At 44.7% G+C, this 24,696-nt stretch overlaps 1 protein-coding gene across 2 annotated transcripts in view; it reads right to left on the minus strand.

Moving 5' to 3' along the window:
- Positions 1–15,938: 15,938 nt before the first annotated feature.
- BBS2 (Bardet-Biedl syndrome 2) overlaps positions 15,939–24,696 on the minus strand; it is a 171,956-nt gene continuing 163,198 nt past the window's right edge. For both annotated transcript variants that reach the window (XM_029608717.1, XM_029608716.1), the window contains exon 18: positions 15,939–16,498. In XM_029608717.1, the coding sequence (XP_029464577.1) occupies positions 16,392–16,498 (107 nt within the window). In that variant the 3' untranslated portion in view covers positions 15,939–16,391. The remainder of the gene's footprint in view (positions 16,499–24,696) is intronic.

Genomic DNA, 24,696 nt, shown 5'->3' on the forward strand with positions numbered 1-24,696 from the left:
GCCTGCCAGGCGTTAAGGAGTTAATTTCAGACGGCACCAGGCAAGTATACAGAAAAGCAGAAATAGCGATATTAAGTCTGAGGCCCCAAAAAATAAAAAAATCTGCCCGCAGACCTCGGGTTGGAAAACCGATGCTCACTTTGCCAGCGTCCGTTTTCCGAACCCGTGGCTGTTAGCAAGTTCGACAGACGCCGGTAAAATTAAGCGTCGGCTGTCAGACCCACTGACAGCCACCGCTTCCGCCAATAAGGAGGTGCTAGGGATGCACTAGTGTCCCTAGCGCCTCCTTATTAGCGCGGGCCCGAATTTAAATAAAGAATCGTGTGCCCAGGAGAGGTGCCTGGGCTCAAGTCGGGAGAGCTGGTGCTCGCCTCGGAGAGCCGGCTCTCCCACGAACTTTATTGAATGGGCCTGATAGTAAGAAGAGCGAGCAATACTCCATCAAAGCTAACTTTAAGGGCGACATATCTCCCCTCGGGATCCCGGAGGATGTCTCTTAAATCCGCCACTAAAGTACTCGCAATCAAAATCCCTACTCCACAGTACTTCTTTTTGATTGGAATTGAGATGAGATATTGTTGTGGAAAGGACCTTTCCCATAAAAGTCACTCAGTGCATTTCAGTAAGTGGGTTTCCTGGCAAAAGATAACATTCGCCCCATATGTTTTCATTTCCTGAAATAATTGTTTTCTCTTAACTGGCGAATTCATACCCTTGGCATTAATAGAAATAATGTGCAGGCCCACCATCATATAAAGATCAACTCAAGATAAAGCTCTCTCAGTCCATTCCTTCCCACTAGCAACCCATCCCAGCTGTTGGAATTAGCAAACCACACTATGTGATCAGAATGAAGATTGTAAAACCCTTCCACATCCCCCCCCCCCCCCCCCCCCCCATATCCCTTCTTCCCTTAATATATGTCCACCTTCCTCTCAGGTGGATCTACTCCATGAGGAATGAAGTCATCACCTTTCCAGCCCCTCCTTCCCTACCCCGCATACACAATAAAAGTTAAACAGATAATTACGCTGAACAACATAACATCCCTGGTGCAACCTAAACTATAATAGCATGTGCCTATGTTGCACTATATAATGAAGGATACAAATAGTATCTCCCTATAGCATTAAGGAAAACCTTTAACTCAGAACCTGATGAGTCAGGTAAAGTTCTCCTGAGAGGACTGAGCCCCCTGAATGCCTCCTCAGTCGTCTACTGCCTCTGTCCTCATGCTGCCAGCATGGGGTATCGACTTGGATCCGCCCTCCTCCAGGAGCTGAAGTAGTGGGAGCAGCTGATGGCACGGCTAGGCCTGCTTCTTGATGAGCCATCACCTCGGGCACTGTGGTGACTCTGGGCGACATTCCTGCTACGCTAAAGCTCAGTCAAATGGGAAAAGCCACCTTTATTTAATGTTAATGCCACAGTGTCGCAACCACCTCCTTGAATTCCCTCCTTTTCTGGATGGTAGTGAGGGCCAAGTCCTGGTAGATTTCCACCTTCTGGCCTTGCCATTCAAGGAATTCCCATCTTCCGTGTTGCTATCATCTCTTCCTTCACTGAGAAACTAAGAAAGCAGGCAACAATATCACGTGGCTGATTATTCCGCATGGGTCCCAGCGCTCTGTGCGTCCTCTCCAGCTGCACCACTGGAGCTTCTGAGGGTGCCCCCCATGGGATTGTAAACCCGCTTGCTGATGCTGGTTATCAAGTTTGCTTGACATTAAACTATTGTAAAGCTTGTTGCTATGTTATGTTACAATGTGAACCGGGGTGATGTTTTTAACGTGCCCCGGTATATAAAAAATCTTTAAATAAATAAATAAATAAATAAAATAAATAAGTGCTTGTAATCTGCAAATTCGGGACCCTCTGGGATCTCGTGGCACCTTAAATTTGTTCTTCGGGACCCGTATTCAAGGTCCTTTATTTTGGTTAGGAGTTCCTGGTTGCTATGCAATCATTTATCTTGCGATATTTTGCAGCCCTTTAGTGCTGCAGCCTGGTCTTCCAGACGGGCCTCTGTGTCATCGGCCCACCTCCCCAGCTCTGCAACGGTCGTCTTAAATCTCTGTTAGAATGCCCTGTATTTCAGAGCGCAGGCCTGCCATTTTTGTTCGCAGTTCCCCGAACCAGCTTAAAAAGTCAGCCCTAGTCGGGATCGCTGCATCTGCCTCCCCCTCGCGAGCTCCGCTCACTTTTGCAGTCATGCAGTCTTCCACTGAGTCGCTGTCCGGCCTCCAGCACTCCTGCCACATTAGAGAAGGAAAACTTCTGTAAATCGACTTTTTTCTTATGCGCTGCCATCCTGGTGCCTTGCTGAAGCGACAGGGACCAAGTGAGTGCACCAGAGAGCGGGGATGAGGAGTTCAGGTCTTAAGCAGCCATTACGGGTGGTAACGTCACTTCCTCCCAAAAGTTCACCTTTCAGTAGGACAGTGATCCCAAGCACAAAGGCCAAAGACCAACAAAAAGGTGAATGTTCTACAATGGCCAAGTCAAAGTCCAGATCTCAATCCAATCGAAATCTGTGACACTATTTAAAAACTGCAGTTCATAAGCGTCAAACCAATTTGAACAATCTGGAGCAAATCTGCCAGGAAGAATGGGCAAAAGTCTTTCCCAAACAGTGTGCAAAGCTGGTAGAAACTTCCCTAACAGACTTAAAGCTGTTATTGTAGCAAAAGGTGGTTCTAGTTTGAAGGTGTTGAATCCTTATGCAAGCAGCCTTTTTCAGTCTTAAATTTTTTTTTTCCAAACCTGCAGAAAAATAATAAATTGTGACTTTGAAAATTTACTTTAAGAGCATGCTGGTTTGCAATAAACATATTGGTGCAGATTTTCAAAGGGGTATACGTGTAAGATACGCGCGTACCCCCTGACAACCTGTCCCAAGTTCCCCCTGCGCGCGCCGAGCCTATGTTGAATAGGCTCGGCAGCGCGCGCAAGCCCCGGGACGCGCGTAAGTCCCGGGGCTTTCCTGGGGGGGGGGGCGTGTCGCGGCACATCATTCGTGGGCGGGGCTGCGAGGTGGTTCAGGCCCGGGGGCGTTTCGGGGGCGTGGCCTAGGCCTCCGAAACTGCTCCCAGGCCGGGGAATTGCGCAGTCGGCAGGCATAACTCTTCAAACAAACAGGCTGATACAGTACAGTGCGCTCCAACGGAGCGCACTGTACTGTATCAGCACTGTTAGCCTGCTCTTGAACGCGCGTTTTCCCTTACCCCTTATTCAGTAAGGGGAGGAAAACGCGTGTCCAACCCGCGGCACTTAATAAGGCCATCAACATGCAAATGCATGTTGATGGCCCTATTAGGTATGCGCGCGGGATACAGAAAGTAAAATGTGCAGCCAAGCCGTACATTTTACTTTCAGAAATTAGCGCCGACCTTAATTTCTTCTGGCGCCGGGAAAGTGCACAGAAAAGCAGTAAAAACTGCTTTTCTGTGCACCCTCCGACTTAATATCATAGCGATATTAAGTCGGAGGTCCCGAAAAGTAAAAAAAAAAAAAGAAAATTTGAATTCGGCCCGCGGCTGTCGGGCCAAAAACCGGACGCTCAATTTTGCCCGCATCCGGTTTCCGAGCCCGTGGCTGTCGGCGGGCTCGAAAACCGACGCCCGCAAAATTGAACGTCAGCTGTCAAAACCCGCTGACAGCCGCCACTCCTGTCAAAAAGGAGGCGCTAGGGACGCACTAGTGTCCCTAGCGCCTCCTTTTCACCGCGTCACCTAATTTAAATACAGAATCGCGCGCACTGGCGAAGGGCCAGTGCGCACGCCGGGAGAGCAGGCATTCGTCCGCTCTCCTGCGGACTTTATCAGCCCGAAAGGTAGCGGGAGGGGAAGGTGCGGGGGGGGGGGTTGGAGGGAACGGAGGCAGGCTGCTTGGCGTGCTCAGGCTGCCGATTTTGCACAGCCTTGCGCGCGCCGACCCCGGATTTTAAAGGATACGCGCATATCTATTAAAATCCGGCGTACTTGTTTGTGCCTGGTGCACAAACAAAAGTACACACGGGCGTACTTTATTAAAATAATCTACCCCATTGTCTGGAACAATAAGTGTAGTTTGTAATCCAAATATGCTGACTTTTTAAGGGGTTGAATACCTTTAAAAGCCATTGTATATAAAACTAGCTGTGCCCGGCCACGCGTTGCAGTGGCAGAGTCAGGTTCTTTCTCCCCCCTCCCCCTTGCTCATATACCTCAGTCACACATCGTCTTCCTCCTTGGTCACTCACCCCCCCTTTCCTCCCCTGTCCCCACTCCAGCTCTCTCCCCTCACACTCACCCCTCCCCCTTCGGTCACTAACCCCCCCCTTCACTCCCCTGTCCCCACTCAACTCTCACCCCTCACACTCACCTCTCCCCTCTGTGTCTTTCCACTGACACTCACTGCCCCCTTCATTCACCTCCCCTCACTGTCACCTCTCCCCGCCTACTCCCTACCCTTTTGTCAGTGACACCGCACCCTCTCTCAATCTCCTTCCCTGATTCTGATCCCCTCCGGCTCGCAATGCCCTCCCAGCTGCCCCCCCCCCCCCCCCCCCCGGTCCCTCTCCCTCTTGTGCGGTTCTGCGTGGCCCGCTCCCAAAGGCACGAGGTCAGCGAGGATCCCTCTCTGTCGTGCACGTGAGCCGTACCAGATCGCCGCCGCCGCAGCTCCTCCCAGGTGTCGAATTTCGGCCGGCCGACACCACCACGCCCGATATTGCCGCCGGTCCACCGCTGCTGCTCCTCCCAGCGCCATGTTGATCCCGCTGTGCCCGACGTGTGCTCCCGCCCGCGCATGCGCAGTACAGCAGCTTCATTTCCCAAGGTAGATAGTGTGTGTTGCATGTCTGTCCAACAGATGTCGCTGTTTTCCCCACACACATGTAAAAACATGTTTTTTTCTGTAACCGTGTGACATCTATGTAATCTAGATAGAGAAGAACCTTGCCGAAAGTGAAAGCAAGGTTCTGTCCAAATTTGAAAGCAATTGGTGCAGTAGCTGAGCCTGGTTAAGTTGAAAAAACAGAACAGAGCAGTAAAGGTTACAGTTTGTGGTTTGTTTGTTTTTTTTTTACCCCAAATGAACAGCACCAGCAAAGAATAGTTTAAATATGCAAGCTCACCTTCCTGGCCCCCCCCCCCAACCCGGCGAAATAGAGCAACTCACGTTACAGCCCTCCTCTCGGGAGATGTGGAGAATCAGTGCCCCCCCCCCCTGTGAAAAACGTGCGGCGGAAAATAAGAATGGTCCCCCACTGTGCTCCTCCCCGGCTACCTGTGTAAACTGCCAGCCGGTGGCGAGGGTGTGTGCTAGGGTTTGTTCCGCCAGCTGCCATGTCGCAAAACTTCACCGGTGAAAGATGTGCGTCAGGATTCCTGACCTAGTAAGGGCAAATGTCCGCTGAGGATATGGCGCCGACGGGCTCTTGCCCTTACTATGTCACATGGTGTACCGACGTCATTGTTGTCTCCATATAGCATAGTAAGAGCAAGGTCCGCCGGCCCCATTTTGGTTGCTGGCATCCGACGGCCCTACTGAATGCGATGTGTCCCGGACCATTCCTGTGGTGCCGGCAGAGAAGCACGGACTTGTTTCAGGTGTAGTGTGTGATCGGAGTGCAGTGCATGGGTGGGTAGAAGAGGGTACTTTAATTTAAATTCGGAGGGTGTGTGAAATGCGTGGCTTCCCAATGTAGCAGCCAGGAATTCGTGTTTTGGTGTGTTTTGGGAGGGTGGGTGAAGTGACATTGGCAGGCGTGTGGGTGGGGGTATGTGGTGTGATGAGTGTGGATTTCTGTGTGTTATGAGGGAGTGTGAATAAAAGACAATAGCCCTGTGTGGGGATGTGGTGTGGTGTGTGTGTGTGAAAGGTGTAAGAGGTTGCGCTTGCGCTGATGGCCACCAGATGTTGCTGTTTTGTGTAAGCAATTTTTAAACTTGTATTACCTGTCACAGGTGTGACCTATATGTAATGTAAGTGTATAAGATCCTTCCCATATGGGAAGTGAATGTTGTGTGCAAATTTGAACGCATTCGGTTAAGCGGTTGGCGAGATTAGCGACGACGTACAAACTATTTAACATTTTTATTTATATAGATAAAAAAACACAACAAATGACAAAATCATAATATATATAAAAAACATTTAAAAATACTCCAAGGGTATTATCATCTAGGAAGTTTTATGAAACACTACTAAAATAATAAAAAAGCAGGAAACAACTCAATTATTAAATACTTGAGTAAAGAACCAGACTTTTAGACTTTTCTTAAATGTTTAGTAGTCAAGCTCCAATCTAATATCAGGCAAGAGAGAGTGCCACATTAGAGAAGCTTGATAACTGAAAGCAGTTGTCCAGTAGACTCTAGATGAATCTTGGCAGGAGAAAATAATCTATGTAAACCCTAGTGGGAAGAGTGCAATCATATAGAAGAACAATAAGGCATGAAAAGATAAGATAAATTGGGTGGCCTTAATGTAAAGCCCAAAAAGTTAAATAAAGAATTTGAAAGCTAAAACAGCAAACAAGCAACAAATGTAATTCTTCCAGCAATGGTGTTCCATGATCATACTTATGATTTTTTTTTTTTGCAATGTGGAACCTATATTTAATTTATTTCACAAACTTATATTCTGCAACTTCCATAATTTTACGTTCAATGCGAATTACAACATAGCAAAATAATCATACATAAAATATACATTGTTTAAATCTATTTTATTGATTTTCACAACACATTCAATTGTAAATGTACAGTGTACCAGTATTACAAATGTTTCTCTAATAAACAGTAACAAGTTGACAAAAACAGGACCAACCCTCTCCCCTCCTCAGCCCTTTACCTCTTCCCTTCCTCTTCTATAAGTTATCCATGCCAGAGACACAAAGTAATGTAATGTGAAGGGAGACTTAATTATCTGCAGCAAAGGTAATGGCAAAACAGTTATCAATCTCTTAGAAATCGTTCAGAATCTAGCTCAGAGTTTGATGTAGAAGCATTAAGATATATGGGAGCCATATATCCAGTCATTTTCTTCTTCCTGGAGTATTCTGATTTGCAAGACATCTGCTCCATAATTAATAATTGATGTATTTTATTCCTCCAAAAGGTAAATGAAGGAACAACCAATTGTCTCCAGAAGTATAGTATAAGTCTAGCTAGTAGAAGGACTTTTTGTATCTAGATTTTTCATGGTGAAGAAAAATAAGAAGATGAACGGACATCACCAAACAACGCTGAAGGGGCATCAAGGCCCAGAGATTATGAAGTGACCCTCTCCATAAAAGTGTATTGCCTTCTCCAAAAACTTGTATTTTAGAGCAGAGCCAAAAAGATGTCCAAGATGAGCCACTTCAACAGCACATTTAATACATGTATCTGAATCCATTATTTGCGCCCTAAAAGCTTGTCGTGAAATAAATGCTCCATTCAAAAATTTAAATTTAGTTTCTTATAACTTTATATTAACCAAAATCTTAGAAAAAGAAGCAAAACATAAAAAAAACAACTTTTATGGGAAATTGTATCTGTAACTCCTCTTACCATTTATTCCATAATCCCATTTGTCCTCTGTTCAAGTCAAAACGTTATAATCGGATGTCATACGAAGAGAGATTGAAGAATCTAAATATGTACACCCTGGAGGAAAGGAGGAACAGGGGTGATATGATTCAGACCTTCAGATACTTGAAAAACTTTAACGATCCAAAGACAACGACAAACCTTTTTCGTCAGAAAAAAATCAGCAGAACCAGAGGTCACGAGCTGAGGCTCCAGGGAGGAAGACTAAGAACCAATGTCAGGAAATATTTCTTCACGGAGAGAGTGGTGGATGCCTGGAATGCCCTTCCGGAGGAAGTGGTGAAGTCCAAAACTGTGAAGGACTTCAAAGGGGCGTGGGATAAACACTGTGGATCCATCAGGTCTAGAGGAAGTGTATAAAGAGGAGGCAGCAAAACACTGCATGGAGCGGCAGTAGCCACAGAGGCATTCATGGAGCGGGATGCCAGTGGCCAGTGATTGGTGTTCCACCTTCACGGAGCGGAAGGATGGAGGCCTGCCATCTCCATATTTAAAAAAAACAAAAACAAAACAGGGCTGGGCAAGAGTATGTAAAATTAACGAAGAGTTCATAAGCTATAGGTACTACCAATTATTAGGCTTATTCAATATTTATTGAAAGATAATGTGGCTTTCAATGCATACTTCACTTTCAATACATAGCCAACATAGCTCTCTGCTTCAACAGCAGGGGAGAAGAAAAACTAATACTGCACGCATATCCAGCATTGCTCTCTGCTTCAACGGCAGAGGAGAAGTAAAACTAATAGTTCACGCATATCCAGTATAGCTCTCTGCTTCAACGGCAGGGGAGAAGTAAAACTAATACTTCACGCATATCCAGCATAGCTCTCTGCTTCAACGGCAGGGGAGAAGTAAAACTAATAGTTCATGCTTATCCAGCATAGCTCTCTGCTTCAACGGCAGGGGAGAAGTAAAACTAATACTTCACGCTTATCCAGCATAGCTCTCTGCTTCATCGGCAGGGGAGAAGTAAAACTAATACTTCACGCATATCCAGCATAGCTCTCTGCTACAATGGCAGGGGGGAAGAAAAACAACCAATAAGGGCTGAATAACATAGTCTGGGTAAAACAAATAAGTATGGGTGTAGCTTGCTTATTGCGGCGGTTACTACCCCTAACTAATCAAGCTTGATATTTCACTTGGATGCAGCTCCATCACTGCTCTCTGCATTAATGGTGGGTGTGAAAGGGAAATAGAACCAAAGGTTACTAGGAGCCAAGAGAAACAGATAAGTATGAGAAAAAAAGAAGTGTGAGGCTTGCTGGGCAGACTGGATGGGCCAATTGGTCTTCTTCTGCCATCATTTCTATGTTTCTATGTTTCTATAAAAAGAAGACAAAGTAGACCTTCCCGGGTCTTCTATATCAAACCAGTCTTGTAAAGTTTCCCATTTATCATTCAGAACAATCTAAGGATCCCACGTAATGATGAGATTGGAGATAAAATAATCTCTTCCAGTAAAAGCAAAAGCCAGCAAATCTGCAAATTGTCGTATTTCTCCATGATCCCCCAACAGTTGTCCCACTAAGGTCAATTCCCTATATTTCCAACTAGAAAATATCCCATATTGTATACCCAGTAAAAAAAATTTCATTCTTCCAGGGGTAAATAGTGAGACTCTTGGATTCAATTGCAATTTACGAGACAGCAAGCACCATGTTTTTTGCAAGGGGACAAACAAACAATGATTCCTCAAGTGCGTAGGTATTGTCCATTGGTAATGAGAAAAATGTATGGCAAAGAAAGAGGAGCTGTCAATCTCACTTATAAATTAAGGGATGTATAAAAATTGGTGCCCTGGGGCCAGTCTCCTATGATTAGCTGCCATATTGTAAGATTTCAAATTTGGCAGTTTCAAACCACCTTTACCCCAAGATTTCATAAACTTGGAAATTGAGATACAGGATTTCTTTTCTCTCCAAATACTTCCTCACCACTCTAAAGAAAATTACGAAGGAGTATTTAATCTAGAAAAATATTCCAAAAACACAAAATCATCTGGGTAATATAACCATTTTAAGTAAGTATATATGTCCAAATAATGAAAATTGAGAGAGGTTCTGGCTCACAAGGTGAGTTTATTAGCATCTAACAATTGTTACACATTTAACTCATGTAGAAGTTTTACATCCCTTGGTAACAATATGCCCAGATATTTTATCATCCGATCAGCCCATTTAAGAGGGAAGACTCCTACCCAATTGTTTGGTTGCCAGTCCTCGACTGGAAATGTCTCAGATGTAGCCAGATTCAACTTGAAACCTGCTATGGGCACATAACATTGAAATTCCCTAATTAGTGCTCTTAAAGAAGTTGCAGGTTCTGATACATGTACTAAAAAATCATCTGCAAAGCAGAGAGTTGATCATACTTGTATTTTTTAAAAATCAACATAGCAGGAGCATATTGTAACAGCTGTAATCGTTTAAGTTGAATTAAAGGTTCACTGAGATATAAGATGCTACAATAATCAATTCTTGATGGGACCAGTGCATGTACTAATGCTTGAATATCATGATTGTCCAAAAAAGGTTTTAATAGATGAATAAAATGAAGATTGTACAACTTGAGAAATCTGATGGACCATGGACACATTGGGAGTCCAATTGCAATCTGAGCAACAAAACTACCTCTTTGACGGTATTTCAGTGCCAGCCATCTCCGGAATATGAAGATCTGAGATGGAAGACCTAGTTACCCAGAGAACATCTGATGGAATGGTTTGATACTAGCAGACAAGGTGATGAGAAGTCATTCAAATGTCAAGGTGCAAAAATGGACAAATTAGTTCTTACCTGATAGTTTCCTTCCTTGAGTCCAGCCAGACCAGTCCAGACACATGGGTTATGCCTCCCAACCAGCAGATGGAGAATAACAAGTTTGCTGATATCATCCCTTTTAGGTTCCTGTGCTGACCTCAGCCTTTCAGTATTCTCTGTAACAAACTAAAATGAACATCTTAATACAATAAACTTTCCTCTCACCCCCTAAACAAAAACAAGAAGGCTTCCAGGGAGAAAAAACCCCAGAAAACTAAAAAGTCATGGATAGGAGATGTCCTTTTGTGGTTTGCAAACTGGTTAAAAGACAGAAAAGAGAAAGTAACATTAAATGGTCTGTTTTCACAGTGGAAAAAGGTAAACGGTGGAGTACCTCAGGGATCTGTACTTGACCCAGTGCTTTTTAATATATTTATAAATCATCTGGAAAGAGGCATGATGAGTGAGGTGAACAAATTTGCAGATGATACAAAATTATTCAGAGCAGTTAAATCACAAGCAGATTATGATAAATTGTGAGACTGGAAGATTTGGCATCCATATGGCAGATGAAATATAATATGGACAAATGCAAGGTAATGCATATAGGGAAAAATAACCCATGTACTAGCTACAAATGTTAGGTTCCATTTTAGGAATTACCACCCAGGAAAAAGATCTGGACATCATAGTTGATATTACATTGAAATCATCGGTTCAGTGTGCTGTGGCAGTCAAAAAAGCAAACAGAATGTTAGGAATTATTAGGAAGGGAATGGCAAAAAAAATTGAAGGATGCCATACTGCATCTGTATTGCTCTATGGTTAGACTGCACCTTGAATATTGTGTGAAATTCTGGTTGCCGCATCTCAAAAAAGATATAGCTGTACTATAGAAAGTACAGAGAAGGGCGACCAAAATGATGGGCATGGAACGGCTCTCCTATGAGGAAACGCTGAAGAGGTTAGGTCTGTTCATCTTGGAGAAGAGCTAGCAGAGGGATATGATAGAGGTCTACAAAATCTTGAAAGGACTTGAACGAGTAAATGTGAAATGGTTATTTATTCTTTCAGATAATACAAGGACTAGGGGACACTCCATAAAGTTAGCAAATAGCACATTTAAAACAAATCAGAGAAAATTATTTTTCAAAGCATAATTAAGCTCTGAAATTCTTTGCTAGAGAATATGCTTAAGGCAGTTAGTTTAGCTGGATTTAAAAAAAGTTTGGATAAGTTCCCGAAGAAGTCTATAAACTGCTATTAATCAATAGAGATCAGCTACTGCTTGTTGCCAGCATTAGTAGCATGGGATCTGTTTAATGATTAGGTACCTGCCAGGTACTTGTGACTTGGATTGGCCACTGTTGGAGACAGGATACTGGGCTTGATGGACCATTGGTCTGACCCAGTATGGCATATCTTATGTTCAAACTGGAGGAATCTGCAATGCTGGAGCAGCTGACATATGTACTGAAAGACAATTGGATGCATATGAGACAGTTTAAGTTCCTGAATGGACATGGACAGGGATGGGTGTGAATGAAGTTTACTAGTCAGACTAATTTTGAAGAGTCAATTTGAGGATGGCACTGGCCATCTGTGGCCAGGACAGATTTAATATTTTGCCGACTTTACACACTGCTGGTGCTGTCTCTCCCTTTCTCCCTCCTGGACAAGGGGCAACAATGCACAAGGTCTAAGGAATAACCCTCTTTGTTCTGCTCTGTCTGCTTCAGGCTCACCTCCTCCTCTCAAGTCCCTGAATGACAGGAATAGAGGGGTTGGATTAGGGAGCAGAATGGCTTTTTTTGATCCCTGCTATGTGTTATGATGTCACCCCTCTCCTCCAGGACAAGAAAGGAGGGGCTGGAATAGAGTACAGCAGTTTTTCTTTGCTCTGTCCCTTCCAGCCTCATCCCTCCCCTCCAGTCATCTGCACTGGGAGGGGAAGGGCTGGAACAAGCAGCAGAAGGTTGTTTTCTGCTGAGTGAGATTAAGTATAGATGGTAGGTAGCAAATCTTCAGCAGGCCCTTCCCCCCTCCAAGATTTCTGCTGCCTTAGGCACAGACCTAGTGTGCCTATTAACAAATCCAGGCCTGCCTGTGGCCAATGAAGAGATCATTTTCTATGGGGAAGGGGCAGCAGGGACTGTTTTTGTGGATCTTTATAACTACTTAGGAGGTAATTTTCAAAGGAGTTACACTCATCAAAGTAGCATACTGTATATCGTAGCAATTTTCAAAAGTCCATTTACACAGCTCTATTGAGTGAATTTTCAAAGGTATTACACACATAAAAGTAGAAATTTTCAAAAGCCCAATATATGCTTAAAGTCCATGTACGCATATAAACCTTTTGAAAATTACCTCCAAAGTCATTCTAAAATCACACATTAAGAATTCATTTTGCTTTTCCATTGTAAAACATAAAACAATATATTTTAACATATCATATTGCAATTAAAGATTGATCATTTGGTGGCTTGATCTCACATACATTTACTGCTAGTGCGATTTCTATACTTGGGTCAAAAAAAAGCTGCTAAAATGCACAAGGTGCGATATGTACAGACAACATATCAAGCTGATCTAGTGGCATCCAAGTCCACTACAACTATTTTTATATCTTTTTGCCACATTTTCCTGCTCTATGGTTGCATCTCTTGGTACTTGATTATTTCAGATTGTTCCATTTTAAGTCAGACAGCATTTTACACATGAACTAGAACAAATACCAGGGTACAAATTATATTGCAATGACAGAGAGGAACACCCAGGAGGCAATGTAGCGCTTTATATCTGGGATGGCATAGAGTCCAACAGGATTAACATCTTGCATGAGATTAAATACAAAATCGAATCTTAATGGGTAGAAATCCCTTGGGTGTTGGGGAAGACTACAGTGATAGGAGTATACTACTATCCACCTGGTCAAGATGGTGAGACGGACAATGAAATGCTAAGAGAAATTAGGGAAGCTAACCAAATTTGTAGTGTGGTAATAATGGGAGATTTCAATTACCCCAATATTGACTGGGTAAATGTATCATCGGGATATGCTAGAGAGATAAAGTTCCTAGATGGAATAAATGACAGTTTTATGGAGCAATTGGTTCAGGAACCGATGAGAGAGGGAGCAATTTTAGATTTAATTCTCAGTGGAGCACAGGATTTGGTGAGAGAGGTAACGGTGGTAGGGCTGCTTGGCAAAAGTGATCATAATATGATCAAATTTGAATTAATGACTGGAAGGGGACAGTAAGCAACTCCACGGCTCTCGTGCTAAACTTTCAAAAGGGAAACTTTGATAAAATGAGAAAAACCTGAAAGGAGCAGCTACAAAGGTAAAAAGTGTGCAAGAGGCGTGGTCATTGTTAAAAAAAAAATACCATCCTAGAAGCACAGTCCAGATGTATTCCACACATTAAGAAAGGTGGAAAGAAGGCAGAATGATTACCGGCATGGTTAAAAGGGGAGGTGAAAGAAGATATTTTAGCCAAAAGATCTTCATTCAAAAATTGAAAGAAGGATCCAACAGAAGAAAAAATAGGATAATGCATAAGCGTTGGCAAGTTAAATGTAAGACATTGATAAGACAGGCTAAGAGAGAATTTGAAAAGAAGTTGGCCGTAGAGGCAAAAACTCACAGTAAAAACTTTTAAAAATATATCCGAAGCAGAAAGCCTGTGAGGGAGTCAGTTGGACCATTAGATGATCGAGGGGTTAAAGGGGCACTTAGAGAAGATAAGGCCATCGCGGAAAGATTAAATGATTTCTTTGCTTCGGTGTTTACTGAAGAGGATGTTGGGGAGGAATCCATACCGGAGAAGGTTTTCATGGGTAATGATTCAGATGGACTGAACCAAATCACGGTAAACCTAGAAGATGTGGTAGGCCTGATTGACAAACTGAAGACTAGTAAATCACCTGGACTGGATGGTATACACCCCACGGTTCTGAAGGAACTAAAAAATGAAATTTCAGACCTATTAGAAAAATTTGTAACCTATCATTAAAATCATCCATTGTACCTGAAGACTGAATATTTAAAAAGGGCTCCAGGGGCGATCCAGGAAACTACAGACCGGTTAGCCTAACTTCGGTGCCAGGAAAAATAGTGGAAAGTGTTCTAAATATCAAAATCACAGAACATCTAGAAAGACATGGTTTAATGGAACAGTCAGCATTGGCTTTACCCAAGGTAAGTCTTGCCTCACAAATTGGCTTCACTTTTTTGACGGAGTTTATAAACACGTAGATAAAAGTGAACCGGTAGATGTAGTGTATTTGGATTTTCAGAAGGCGTTTGACAAAGTTCCTCATGAGAGGCTTCTAGGAAAAGTAAAAAAAAGTCATGGGATAGGTGGCGATGTCCTTTCGTGGATTACAAACTGGTTAAAAGACAGGAAACAGAGAGTAGGATTAAATGGACAATTTTCTCAGTGGAAGGGAGTGGGCAGTGGAGTTCCTCAGGGATCTGTATTGGGACCCGTACTTTTCAATATATTTATAAATGATCTGGAAAGAAATACGACGAATGAGGTAATCAAATTTGCTGCTGATACAAAATTGTTCAGAGTAGTTAAATCACAAGCAGATTGTGATAAATTGCATGAAGACCTTGAGACTGGAAAATTGGGCATCGAAATAGCAGATTAATGTACATAACTGCAAGGAGATGCATGTAGGGAAAAATAACCCATGCTATAGTTACACAATATTAGGCTCCATATTAGGAGTTACCACCCAAGAAAGGTCTAGGCGTCATAGTGGATAACACATTGAAATCATTGGTTCAGTGTGCTGCGGCAGTCAAAAATGCAAACAGAATGTTGGGAATTATTAGAAAGGGAATGGTGAATAAAATGGAAAATGTCATAATGCCTCTGTATCGCTCCATGGTGAGACCGCACCTTGAATACTGTGTACAATTCTGGTCGCCACATCTCAAAAAAGATATAATTGCGATGGAGAAGGTACAGAGAAGGGCGACCAAAATGATAAAGGGAATTGAACAGCTCCCCTATGAGGAAAGACTAAAGAGGTTAGGACTTTTCAGCTTGGAGAAGAGACGGCTGAGGGGGATATGATAGAGGTGTTTAAAATCATAAGAGGTCTAGAACGGGTAAATGTGAATCGGTTATTTACTCTTTCGGATAATAGAAAGACTAGGGGGCACTCCATGAAGTTAGCATGTGGCACATTTAAAACTAATCAGAGAAAGTTCTTTTTCACTCAAAGCACAATTAAGCTCTGGAATTTGTTGCCAGAGGATGTGATTAGTGCAGTTAGTGTAGCTGTGTTTAAAAAAGAATTGGAAAAGTTCTTGGAGAAGTCCATTACCTGCTATTAATTAAGTTGACTTAGAAAATAGCCACTGCTATTTCTAGCAACAGTAACATGGAACAGACTTAGTTTTTGGGTACTTGCCAGGTTCTTATGGCCTGGATTGGCCACTGTTGGAAACAGGATGCTGGGCTTGATGGACCCTTGGTCTGACGCAGTATGGCATGTTCTTATGTTAATGTGAAACTCTAATGGCCAGATAACCAAAAGACAATTATGGCAAAAATTACATTATAAACACTGAATCTACTATCTGATAGTTTTAGACTTTAATGTAAACATTGTTAGCAAAGCTAAAACACACTTACAACTTATTTATGACAAAATATTTTATATGGAAGAAAACATTACTGTGCAGTGTGCTTTAAAACATATTGGCTTCCAGGTGTGGCATATGAGCACAACCAAAATCTGAAATTTTCTAGTATTTCATTACTTTTAACTATGGTAAAATAAATTCTGCATTAGAATTTATTTTGCACTTTCATAAATGCTTTAACAGCTTGTTTAAAGAAAGAACATTTTTAAAAGCTTTGAAGTGAGACAGGTTCTCATTGTCTTAAACACATTACAGGCAAGGCATATTTAACCACTGATCCAAAGCAAATGCATTTTCCATCTGAGTCCATTCCTCACCACTAGGAGCTTCAGAAAGCAGTAGCAGAGAAACTGTGCACTCTGAACCATCTCCAGCGCCTCCTTATGATGAGGCCATACCACTGCGCATAATTCTGAAGAGCATGTTCAGGTTGTTGTTTCTAATGGCATCTCTGCAGGCTGTGATCACTTGAGTCTTCGGTTTTCCAACTGTAAAGAACAGAAAGTGTTTGTTAGATTACTGAGGGTGGAAAGTCCCAAACATCTAAAATGTGATTCCTGTGCCTGATCAAGGCTGCAGAGAAGTTGCAGTAAGGAGCAGTTGTGGCCCAGCGCAATCCTAAGCCAAAGAGGGGAAGAGCTGCTATCATAACCTACAAGAGCTGGGAGCAGTCTTTAGGAAGAGGAAAAAAAAGCTACTGGTATGGAAAGCAAAAAAAATGCCCATAGGGAGGGTAACTGCCAAAACCATTTTGATGGATAAAACTGTGCTTTGCCCACGGAAAAGCCAAAATTGCTTACCTGTAACAGGTGTTCTCCAAGGACAATAGGTTGTGAGTCCTCACAGGTGAGTGACATTATCTGATAGAGCCTGGCCAGTGAAGATTCCAAAGCTTCTATAAGCTTTGACATACTCTACTGACTATGTGGTGCTGTGCCACGAGGCCCACTCAGCTCATAAAAATAATGAATACGTGATCCAACTCCAAGGGAGGCAGGTGGATGTGTGGATTTACATTCTGCTGTCCTCGGAGATCACCTATTACGGGTAAGCAACTTTTCTTTTCTGCAAGGTTCTCACAGGATACCATCTCAACTTCAGGGGCCCCAGTGAAATCAGAGTTTTCCAATTCTCCCTGAGGATGGAAAGATTGACAGGACAAAGGACTATCAGAGGACTGCTGCGAACATCTGGCTTAAGCAAGGGGAGCCCTTAATTTGGGTGGAAAGGGATCAGGTTAACATAGGTTTAGTTCATCTTATTTTAACATGACAACCTTAGTAAGTGATAATCATAGGCTCATAGACATCACTGTATATTTTAAACCTATAAAACGCAGCATTCACTGACATACTACGAGAGACAGGAGCTAGTGCTGTACCTGAGCAGAGGTTCTGGCTGCCTGTGTCTCCCAAGGATATGCACTAATAAATTTATATTTGTTCCTACTAAATTTGGTTTGATATCCTTGGTTTCCCATGTGTGGAGAAGCATATTTAAGAGTGAATTAACACTCAAAGGACTAGCAAGATGTAGTAGACCTCACAGGTGGGGAATCCCTAGCTACAGGCTGTGCCTATTGGGGGGAAACCCCCAACCAGAAAAACATTGCCAAAAAGCAAAATTATTTTAGTGGCAGCAAGCTAATATTATTAATTTTCTTCTTTTTGTAGATGGTAACATGGAATAATAATGGGCCATAGATGGGATGGAGTTGGACTTTAAACCTCAAATAGACTCTGCAGGGCAAACTGACTAAATCTACTATTGTGGTGGCAGTCCTTATCTAAACAGTAATGGAATATGAATGTGTGGACTGGGCTTTAAGTTGCAGCCTTGCAAATCTTCTGTGGAAGCTGATCTCAGGTGGAGCCACCGATAATGCTACCATGACTTTTATATTATGAGCCTTGACATGCTCATTCAGAGTCAGACCTGCTGCCTAGGTATAACATAAAGAGATGCAATCTATTAACCAATCAGAAAAGGTACTCTTTGCTATGGGAATTCCAGGTTTGTTGGGGTCAAAGGAAACAAAAAGTTGGGTAGACTTTCTAAAGCTTCAGCCACTCCAGATAGAAGGCTAAGGCTCTTTTGCAATCCAAATCGCTTAATGCCTATTCACCCTTGTGGACTTGTGTCTTTGGTAAAAGTTTTGGAAAGGTGAAAATTTAGCACTACCTTATGCAAGAACTTTGGATGCATGTACATAACCACCCTATTAAGAAAAGAATTTTGTATAAATTGTATAAGTTACTAGGGCCTGCTACTGAATAAATTACGAAGTGACCGCTACTGAAAATATGACCTTTTGGGTAGGCTACTTCGGTTCACAGGAGTCTAATGGCTCAAAGGGAGCTTTCATCAACTGGTGAGTACCACACTGAAGTCCCAAGACATAGCAGGAGTCATAATGGAAGGCTTCATTTGAAGCATTCCCCTGCAGGAACCTGACAACTAAAGACTATACACAGATCGATTTAGTTTGTGGGTGGGACAGAGAAGTGATCACCCCAAGCCTGAAGACATAAATGTAACCTGACTCCATCCTTTCTTAACACACTATAGCTTTATTCAGCTTCAAAAACAAACGAGAGTAAATTCTCTTTTCCTTCAGACAAGTGTACTTCAGTTACTCTCAGTTCAATACTGCCTCCCTCAGTACTCACAGCTCAGTGTTTGGACAGCATTACTTAGCAGCAGCTGCCTTCCTCCTGGAGACCTGGGCCTGCTCTATCTTTTATTGGATCCCAGCTCTTAATCCTCCACTACTGGGCCCCACCCACAGAGCTCTCTCTCTCACAAGGGGAAATAAGATGGACTAGACATCCTGCCTGGTCCTGCACCAGTTTAAAGGGGAAAATAGGGGTAACCCCACCTGGATCCCAGCTATTATTATCCCATCCAGGGGGATGCCTTACATCTTCACTCCAACTTATCTGGCCTCCTGCCAGCTATGCTTGGAGTCGGGATTCTAGGGTTATGCTCACCCCACCTACTAGGGTTACCCTAGACAGCATTACTGTCACCACCCCCCCGTGCAGTGTGCACCCCTAGTCCTTTAATCAAGTCCCTTGCTGGCTCCAGGTTCAAATTCCACCCCAGTGGAACTTTCTAGACTGGTTAGGCGGCCTTCAGTGGTGGTTTCTCTGGTATCCCCTCAACACACTCTGACCATGTGCCTGCGCCAGTTGCTGGCTCTTTCGCAGCCTTACTCACTGGAGTCTAATGCAGTGCCACCATCTGTACTCTCCATGGTTTCTTCCTCTGTGTTCTCCTCCGCAGCCTCACTCGCTGTGGTCTCGCTTGGCACTTCATCTCCTCTCTTCATGCCATTTCTCTCTGGGCTTCTCATGGGAGTTAGCTCCTGGCTCCCTGCAGTGTTTGGGCACCTTACAGGGTCTTCCTCAGGACCTCCTGTAGCACCTCCTGATTGATCAGTTCTGCAGCCCGCTGGTCACTCAATACTGCTCCCTCCCTAGGGCTCTCTGTGACCCCCTCTCTCAGGGTTCTTCACCATCCCTTTCTCTAGGCTTCTCACGGGAGGTATTTCGGGACTCCTCGTAGTGTTTGGACACCCTACAGGGTCTTCATCCAGGCCTTCTGTAGTATCACTCGACTGCTGGGCCTCCACCAAATTTTCTGTAGTGGCATTCTCAGGTCCCAAGCCATGTAAGTTCTTTTCTACACAGGAACCAATAATAGCCCAGCCTGCTTCCAGTGTCATTTATCCTTTAGCAAGGGCAAGCTGGTGCTTTATGAGGTTCTCCTGTAATTTCCTCTGCTGTTCCAGAAGCCTATGCAATAATGCTTGCTAATTTTCTTCAGTCATTCTCTCAGACTGCTGCATTCTGGTGCTGCATGACACTGGCTCCTTCACTCCAGATTTTCTTTCTGGCTGCACACCTTGAACTGCAGAGTAGCTTGCTCACTGAAAGAATACACTGAAAGAATACAGTGATTTACACAGTAGACCACCTGATGTTCACAAAAGACACTACTTAATATTCTTAGCTCTTTCCGGCTAGACTAATATATACTTAATGTATTTCTAAAGGCATACAGTGATTCACATAGCACACCCTCTCACACGCAATCACCTCCTCTCAAAGCCAGGCCGCGAGACAGAAGCGATCCTCCCGATCGGAAAATATAGGACCCTGACAAAGGAGATACGGTAGATGAGTCAGGCGTAGTGGTCCGTCCACCGCCAGATGCACCAGATCCACAAACCACGGACAGTGAGGCCACTCCAGAGCCACCATTACCACTGACCCCACGTGGCCCTCTACTTACCTGAGTACCTTCGCTATCAGTGGCCACGAAGGGAAGACATTCAGGAGGATCCCGGTTGGCCATGGACATGCCAGTGCATCGAGCCCCACCACCCCGGACCCTCCGGCGGCTGAAGAACAGAACACACCAGCACATCCACCTTTGGGAAACGCAACTGATCTCTTGCCTTTGGATCCAAAGGATACAAATCCGCCAAAGCGTGTCCCCCTTTAAAGCTTGCCTCTGGCACACTTCATGATACTTTGTGTAGGGTGACCAATATGGGGTCCTTCTTCTGTGCACCCATAAGAGTCACTCCCAGCCACATCAAGAATATTCAAAGTCTGAGATAACAGACTTGGCAATTCATCTCTATCAAAGAATGGACAAATTACTTACCTGATAATTTCGTTTTCCTTAGTGTAGACAGATGGACTCAGGACCAGTGGGTATTGTGCTCTTCTGCTAGCAGATGAGAGACGGAGTCAGATTTCAAAGCTGATGTCACTCTAGATATACCCCTGCTGTAACCTCAGCTCTTCAGTATTCTCTTCGAAAAGCCATTGTGGATATATCTTTGCTTAAATAACTTGATTAAACTTGATGAAAACTTGAACTGGTTCAACTAATTTCCAAACTGGAGACCGCCAGTGCATTCAACCAATTAACTGCGACACCGGACAAACTAGAGGTAGGCCACGGCTTACCTGTATTTGCTTAGTCTCGAGGTTTGCTATCCGAGGTTCTCCTTTTCTGGGGCAGCCATGGGCAGGATGCTGAGTCCATCTGGCTACACTAAGGAAAACGAAATTATCAGGTAAGTAATGTCTCCATTTCCTAGCGTGTAGCCAGATGGACTCAGGAACAGTGTTTCTTTCTTGTAAACCGTTACAGTTTCTTTCTTGTAAACCGGTGTGATATGTATACTTTACAGGAACATCGGTATATAAAAATAAAAAATAAATAAATAAATAAATAAATGTAGAAAAGCCATGTTATGTTTATGTAAGAATGTGAACCCTGGGCTGAGATGAGGTGTCTCCACCCACAGGGAGGAGCCCTGTGGGCCTCACCGTCAGCAGGCACAGTCTCAGTAGCGTGGGACACAGCTAGAAGTAGAAACTTTATTATATAGGAAGGAAAAAGTAATATCCACAGAATTGGAGATATCTGGAATTAATGGAGTAATGGAATTATCCAGATTGAGACCACAGCTGAGAAGATCCGGTAGTGGCCCACAGAGTGGGGTACGCCAGAGATCCCCTCTAACGAGTGTAAGCACTTCAGGAATACAGATCCGGTAGTGGCCCGCAGAGCGGGGTATGCCAAGGATGTCAGTACAGTAGATGCTGAAGAACTGGTAGAGATGCCGGAACCCGGAAGTGGCTCCTGTAGCTGGTGTGTAGATATTCTGTAGTGCAGGAAAGCTGAATGGCTTCTACTGAAGAAAGGCGGTAGTGGCTCAAGGGTCGGGATACATCGCGTGGAATCCACAACACAGTTCGTATAGTAGAAGTCAGTAGAGGTACTCTCAGTAGATGATTCCTGGAGAGAGAGAGACCTGAGAAGCAGGTCTAGTAGTAGTCAGGCAGGCAGGCTCTCCGAGGAGTGGATAGCCGGGAATGCAGGGGAGCCCCCGAGGAGCATCCAGATGCCAAGATCAAATCAGGAACAGGAAGTCCTTGAATGTGGAGGATTCAGCAAGACGGAACTCCTTGCTAACTCAACGAAGGCAAGGGCTGGTCAGATTAAATACACTAGCGGATTGACATCATCGGGAGGGGATGCCCCCGAGGTTCCTGCCATGACGTGTTCAAAAGGAGGCCCTTGCGTGCACGCGCGCATCTAGGTAATTCCGGGATCAAGATGGCAGTCGGCAGTGCCCACACTGTCGTGGGAATGCCGGAGAGGTCAGCGTGGACTGGCAGAGACCGCCATTCTTCCCAGACTTGATGGAGCGGGGACAAAAGAAGGGAACATGAGAGGTTGCAGCCATCTGCGACTGACAGGCATAACAAGCTACTCCCGGACAGGGCGGGAGGCTGCCCATAGCCCACTTAGTTCTGTCCTTGCGAAGGCTGCGTCTTCTCGGGCTTGAACATCCAGACGGTAGAACCTGGAGAAGGTGTGTATGGAGGACCACGTTGCTTCCCAACAGATCTCGGCGGGCGACAGTAGCTTGGTTTCTGCCCAAGAAACCGCCTGTGCCCTCTTAGAATGAGCCTTAACCTGTAATGGTAAGGGCCTCCCTGCCTCTATGTAAGCTGCCTTGATTATTTCCCTGATCCAGCGCGTTATGGTCGTCTGCGAAGCCGCTTCTCCTTGTTTTTTCCCGCTGTGAAGAATGAATAAGTGGTCCGTTTTGCACACAGGTTCCTATCTTTCCAAGTACCACACTAGGAGTCTGCCGACATTTAGATGGCAAAGAAGGCGTGATTCTTCCGAGTCCTTATGGTCATCCGGAGATGGTAGTGAGATGGTTTGGTTCAAGTGAAACTCGGAAACCATTTTCGATAGGAAGGAGGGGACAGTGCGCAGTTGTATGGTTCCAGGCGTGAACCTAAGGAACAGTTCCCGACAGCATAATGCCCGTAGTTCGGAGATGGGACGAGCTGAACATATTGCCACCAGGAATACCATCTTCAATGTTAAGAGGCGTAGTGATAGACCACGTGTTGGTCTGAAGGAAGCCCCAGCTAGGAAGTCTAATACTAGATTGAGATTCCATAGAGGTACCGGCCACTTCAGGGGTGGTCGGAGTTGTTTAACCCCTTTCAGGAAGTGGGACAAATCCAGATAGGTTGATAGCCGGATACCGTCCACTTTGGCTCTGAAGCAGGCCAGTGCGGCTACTTGGACCTTCAGGAAGTTGAGTGACAACCCATTCTGTAGGAACTCCAGAATCATGGGAATCTTGGCTGTCCACGGGAGTATCCCGTGGTCCTCACACCAGGCTTCGAATACTCTCCAGATCCATATGTATGACAGGAATGTGGAGAACTTGTGCGCTCGGAGCAGGGTGCCAATCATGGCCTTTGAGTAACCGCGCTTCTTCAGGCGAGTCCTCTCAAGGACCAGACCGTAAGATAGAATCGAGATGGATCTTTGTGGAGAATTGGGCCCTGCCGGAGAAGGTCCCTGAGTGGAGGTAGGCACAGAGGGTTCCCCACAAGGAGTTTTTGCATGTCTGCGTACCATGGTCATCTTGGCCAATCTGGAGCCACTAGTAGAACTAGTCCCCTGTGATGTTCTATCTTGCGGATGACCTTGCCCAGTAGTGGCCATGGGGGGAAGGTGTACAGTAAGTCTTCCTCTGGCCAAGTCTGGACTAGAGCATATATTCCTTGGGAGTGTGGCTCTCGTCTGCGGCTGAAGAACGTGGGGACTGGGGCATTGATATGGGAGGCCAGTAGATCCATGGCTGGGAAGCCCCAGTGATTTACTATCAGTTGGAAGGCTGTGGTTGACAGCATCCATTCTCCTGGGTCCAGGCTCTCTCTGCTGAGGAAGTCTGCTGAGACATTGTCTTTGCCTGCGATGTGGGAGGCCGAGATCCCTTGTAGGTTTATCTCTGCCCATGCCATGAGAGGGTCTATCTCCAGAGACAGCTGCTGGCTCCTGGTTCCTCCCTGGCAGTTGATGTAAGCAGCCATTGTCGCGTTGTCAGACATTACTCAAACTGCTTTCTCTCGGAGTCTGTGGCTGAATCGCAGGCACGCTAGTCTGACTGCTCGAGCTTCCAGGCGGTTTATGTTCCATTCTGCCTCTTCCTTGTTCCATAATCTCTGGGCTGTCAGTTCCTGACAGTGGGATCCCCACCCTTGCAGGCTCGCATCCTTGGTGAACAAGGTCCAGTTTGGTGGGGATAGGCTTACTCCTCTGCTTAGGTGGTCTTCCTGTAGCCACCACTGGAGCTGAGAATATACCTCTGCTGGTAGTTGGAGGCGAATTGAGTAGTCCTGGGACAGTGGGTTCCATCGTGACAGTAAGGAGCGCTGGAGCGGTCGCATATGGACCCTTGCCCATAGGATGACCTCCAGGGTTGATGCCATGAGGCCGAGGACTTGAAGATAGTCCCATACATTGGGGCGTGCATTGGTCATCAATCATCGTAATTGTTCCATCAGTTTCCTTCTCCTCGGAGGAGGGAGAAAGACTTTGTTCTGTTTGGTGTCGAAACAAGCCCCCAGGTACTCTAGCGATTGAGAGGGCTGCAGACTGCTCTTGCCCGTGTTCATGACCCAACTGAGTTACTGCAGTAGGCTCTTGACTCTGCTGGTAACCTGCCGGCTCTCTTCCGAAGACTTTGCCCTGATTAGCCAATCGTCCAGGTAAGGGTGTACCAAGATCCCTTCCTTCCTCAGTGTTGCTACCACGACCACCATGATTTTGGTGAAGGTTCTGGGGGCGG

The sequence above is a fragment of the Rhinatrema bivittatum genome, chromosome 7 (assembly GCF_901001135.1).
Source record: "Rhinatrema bivittatum chromosome 7, aRhiBiv1.1, whole genome shotgun sequence".
Classification (NCBI taxonomy): domain Eukaryota; kingdom Metazoa; phylum Chordata; class Amphibia; order Gymnophiona; family Rhinatrematidae; genus Rhinatrema; species Rhinatrema bivittatum.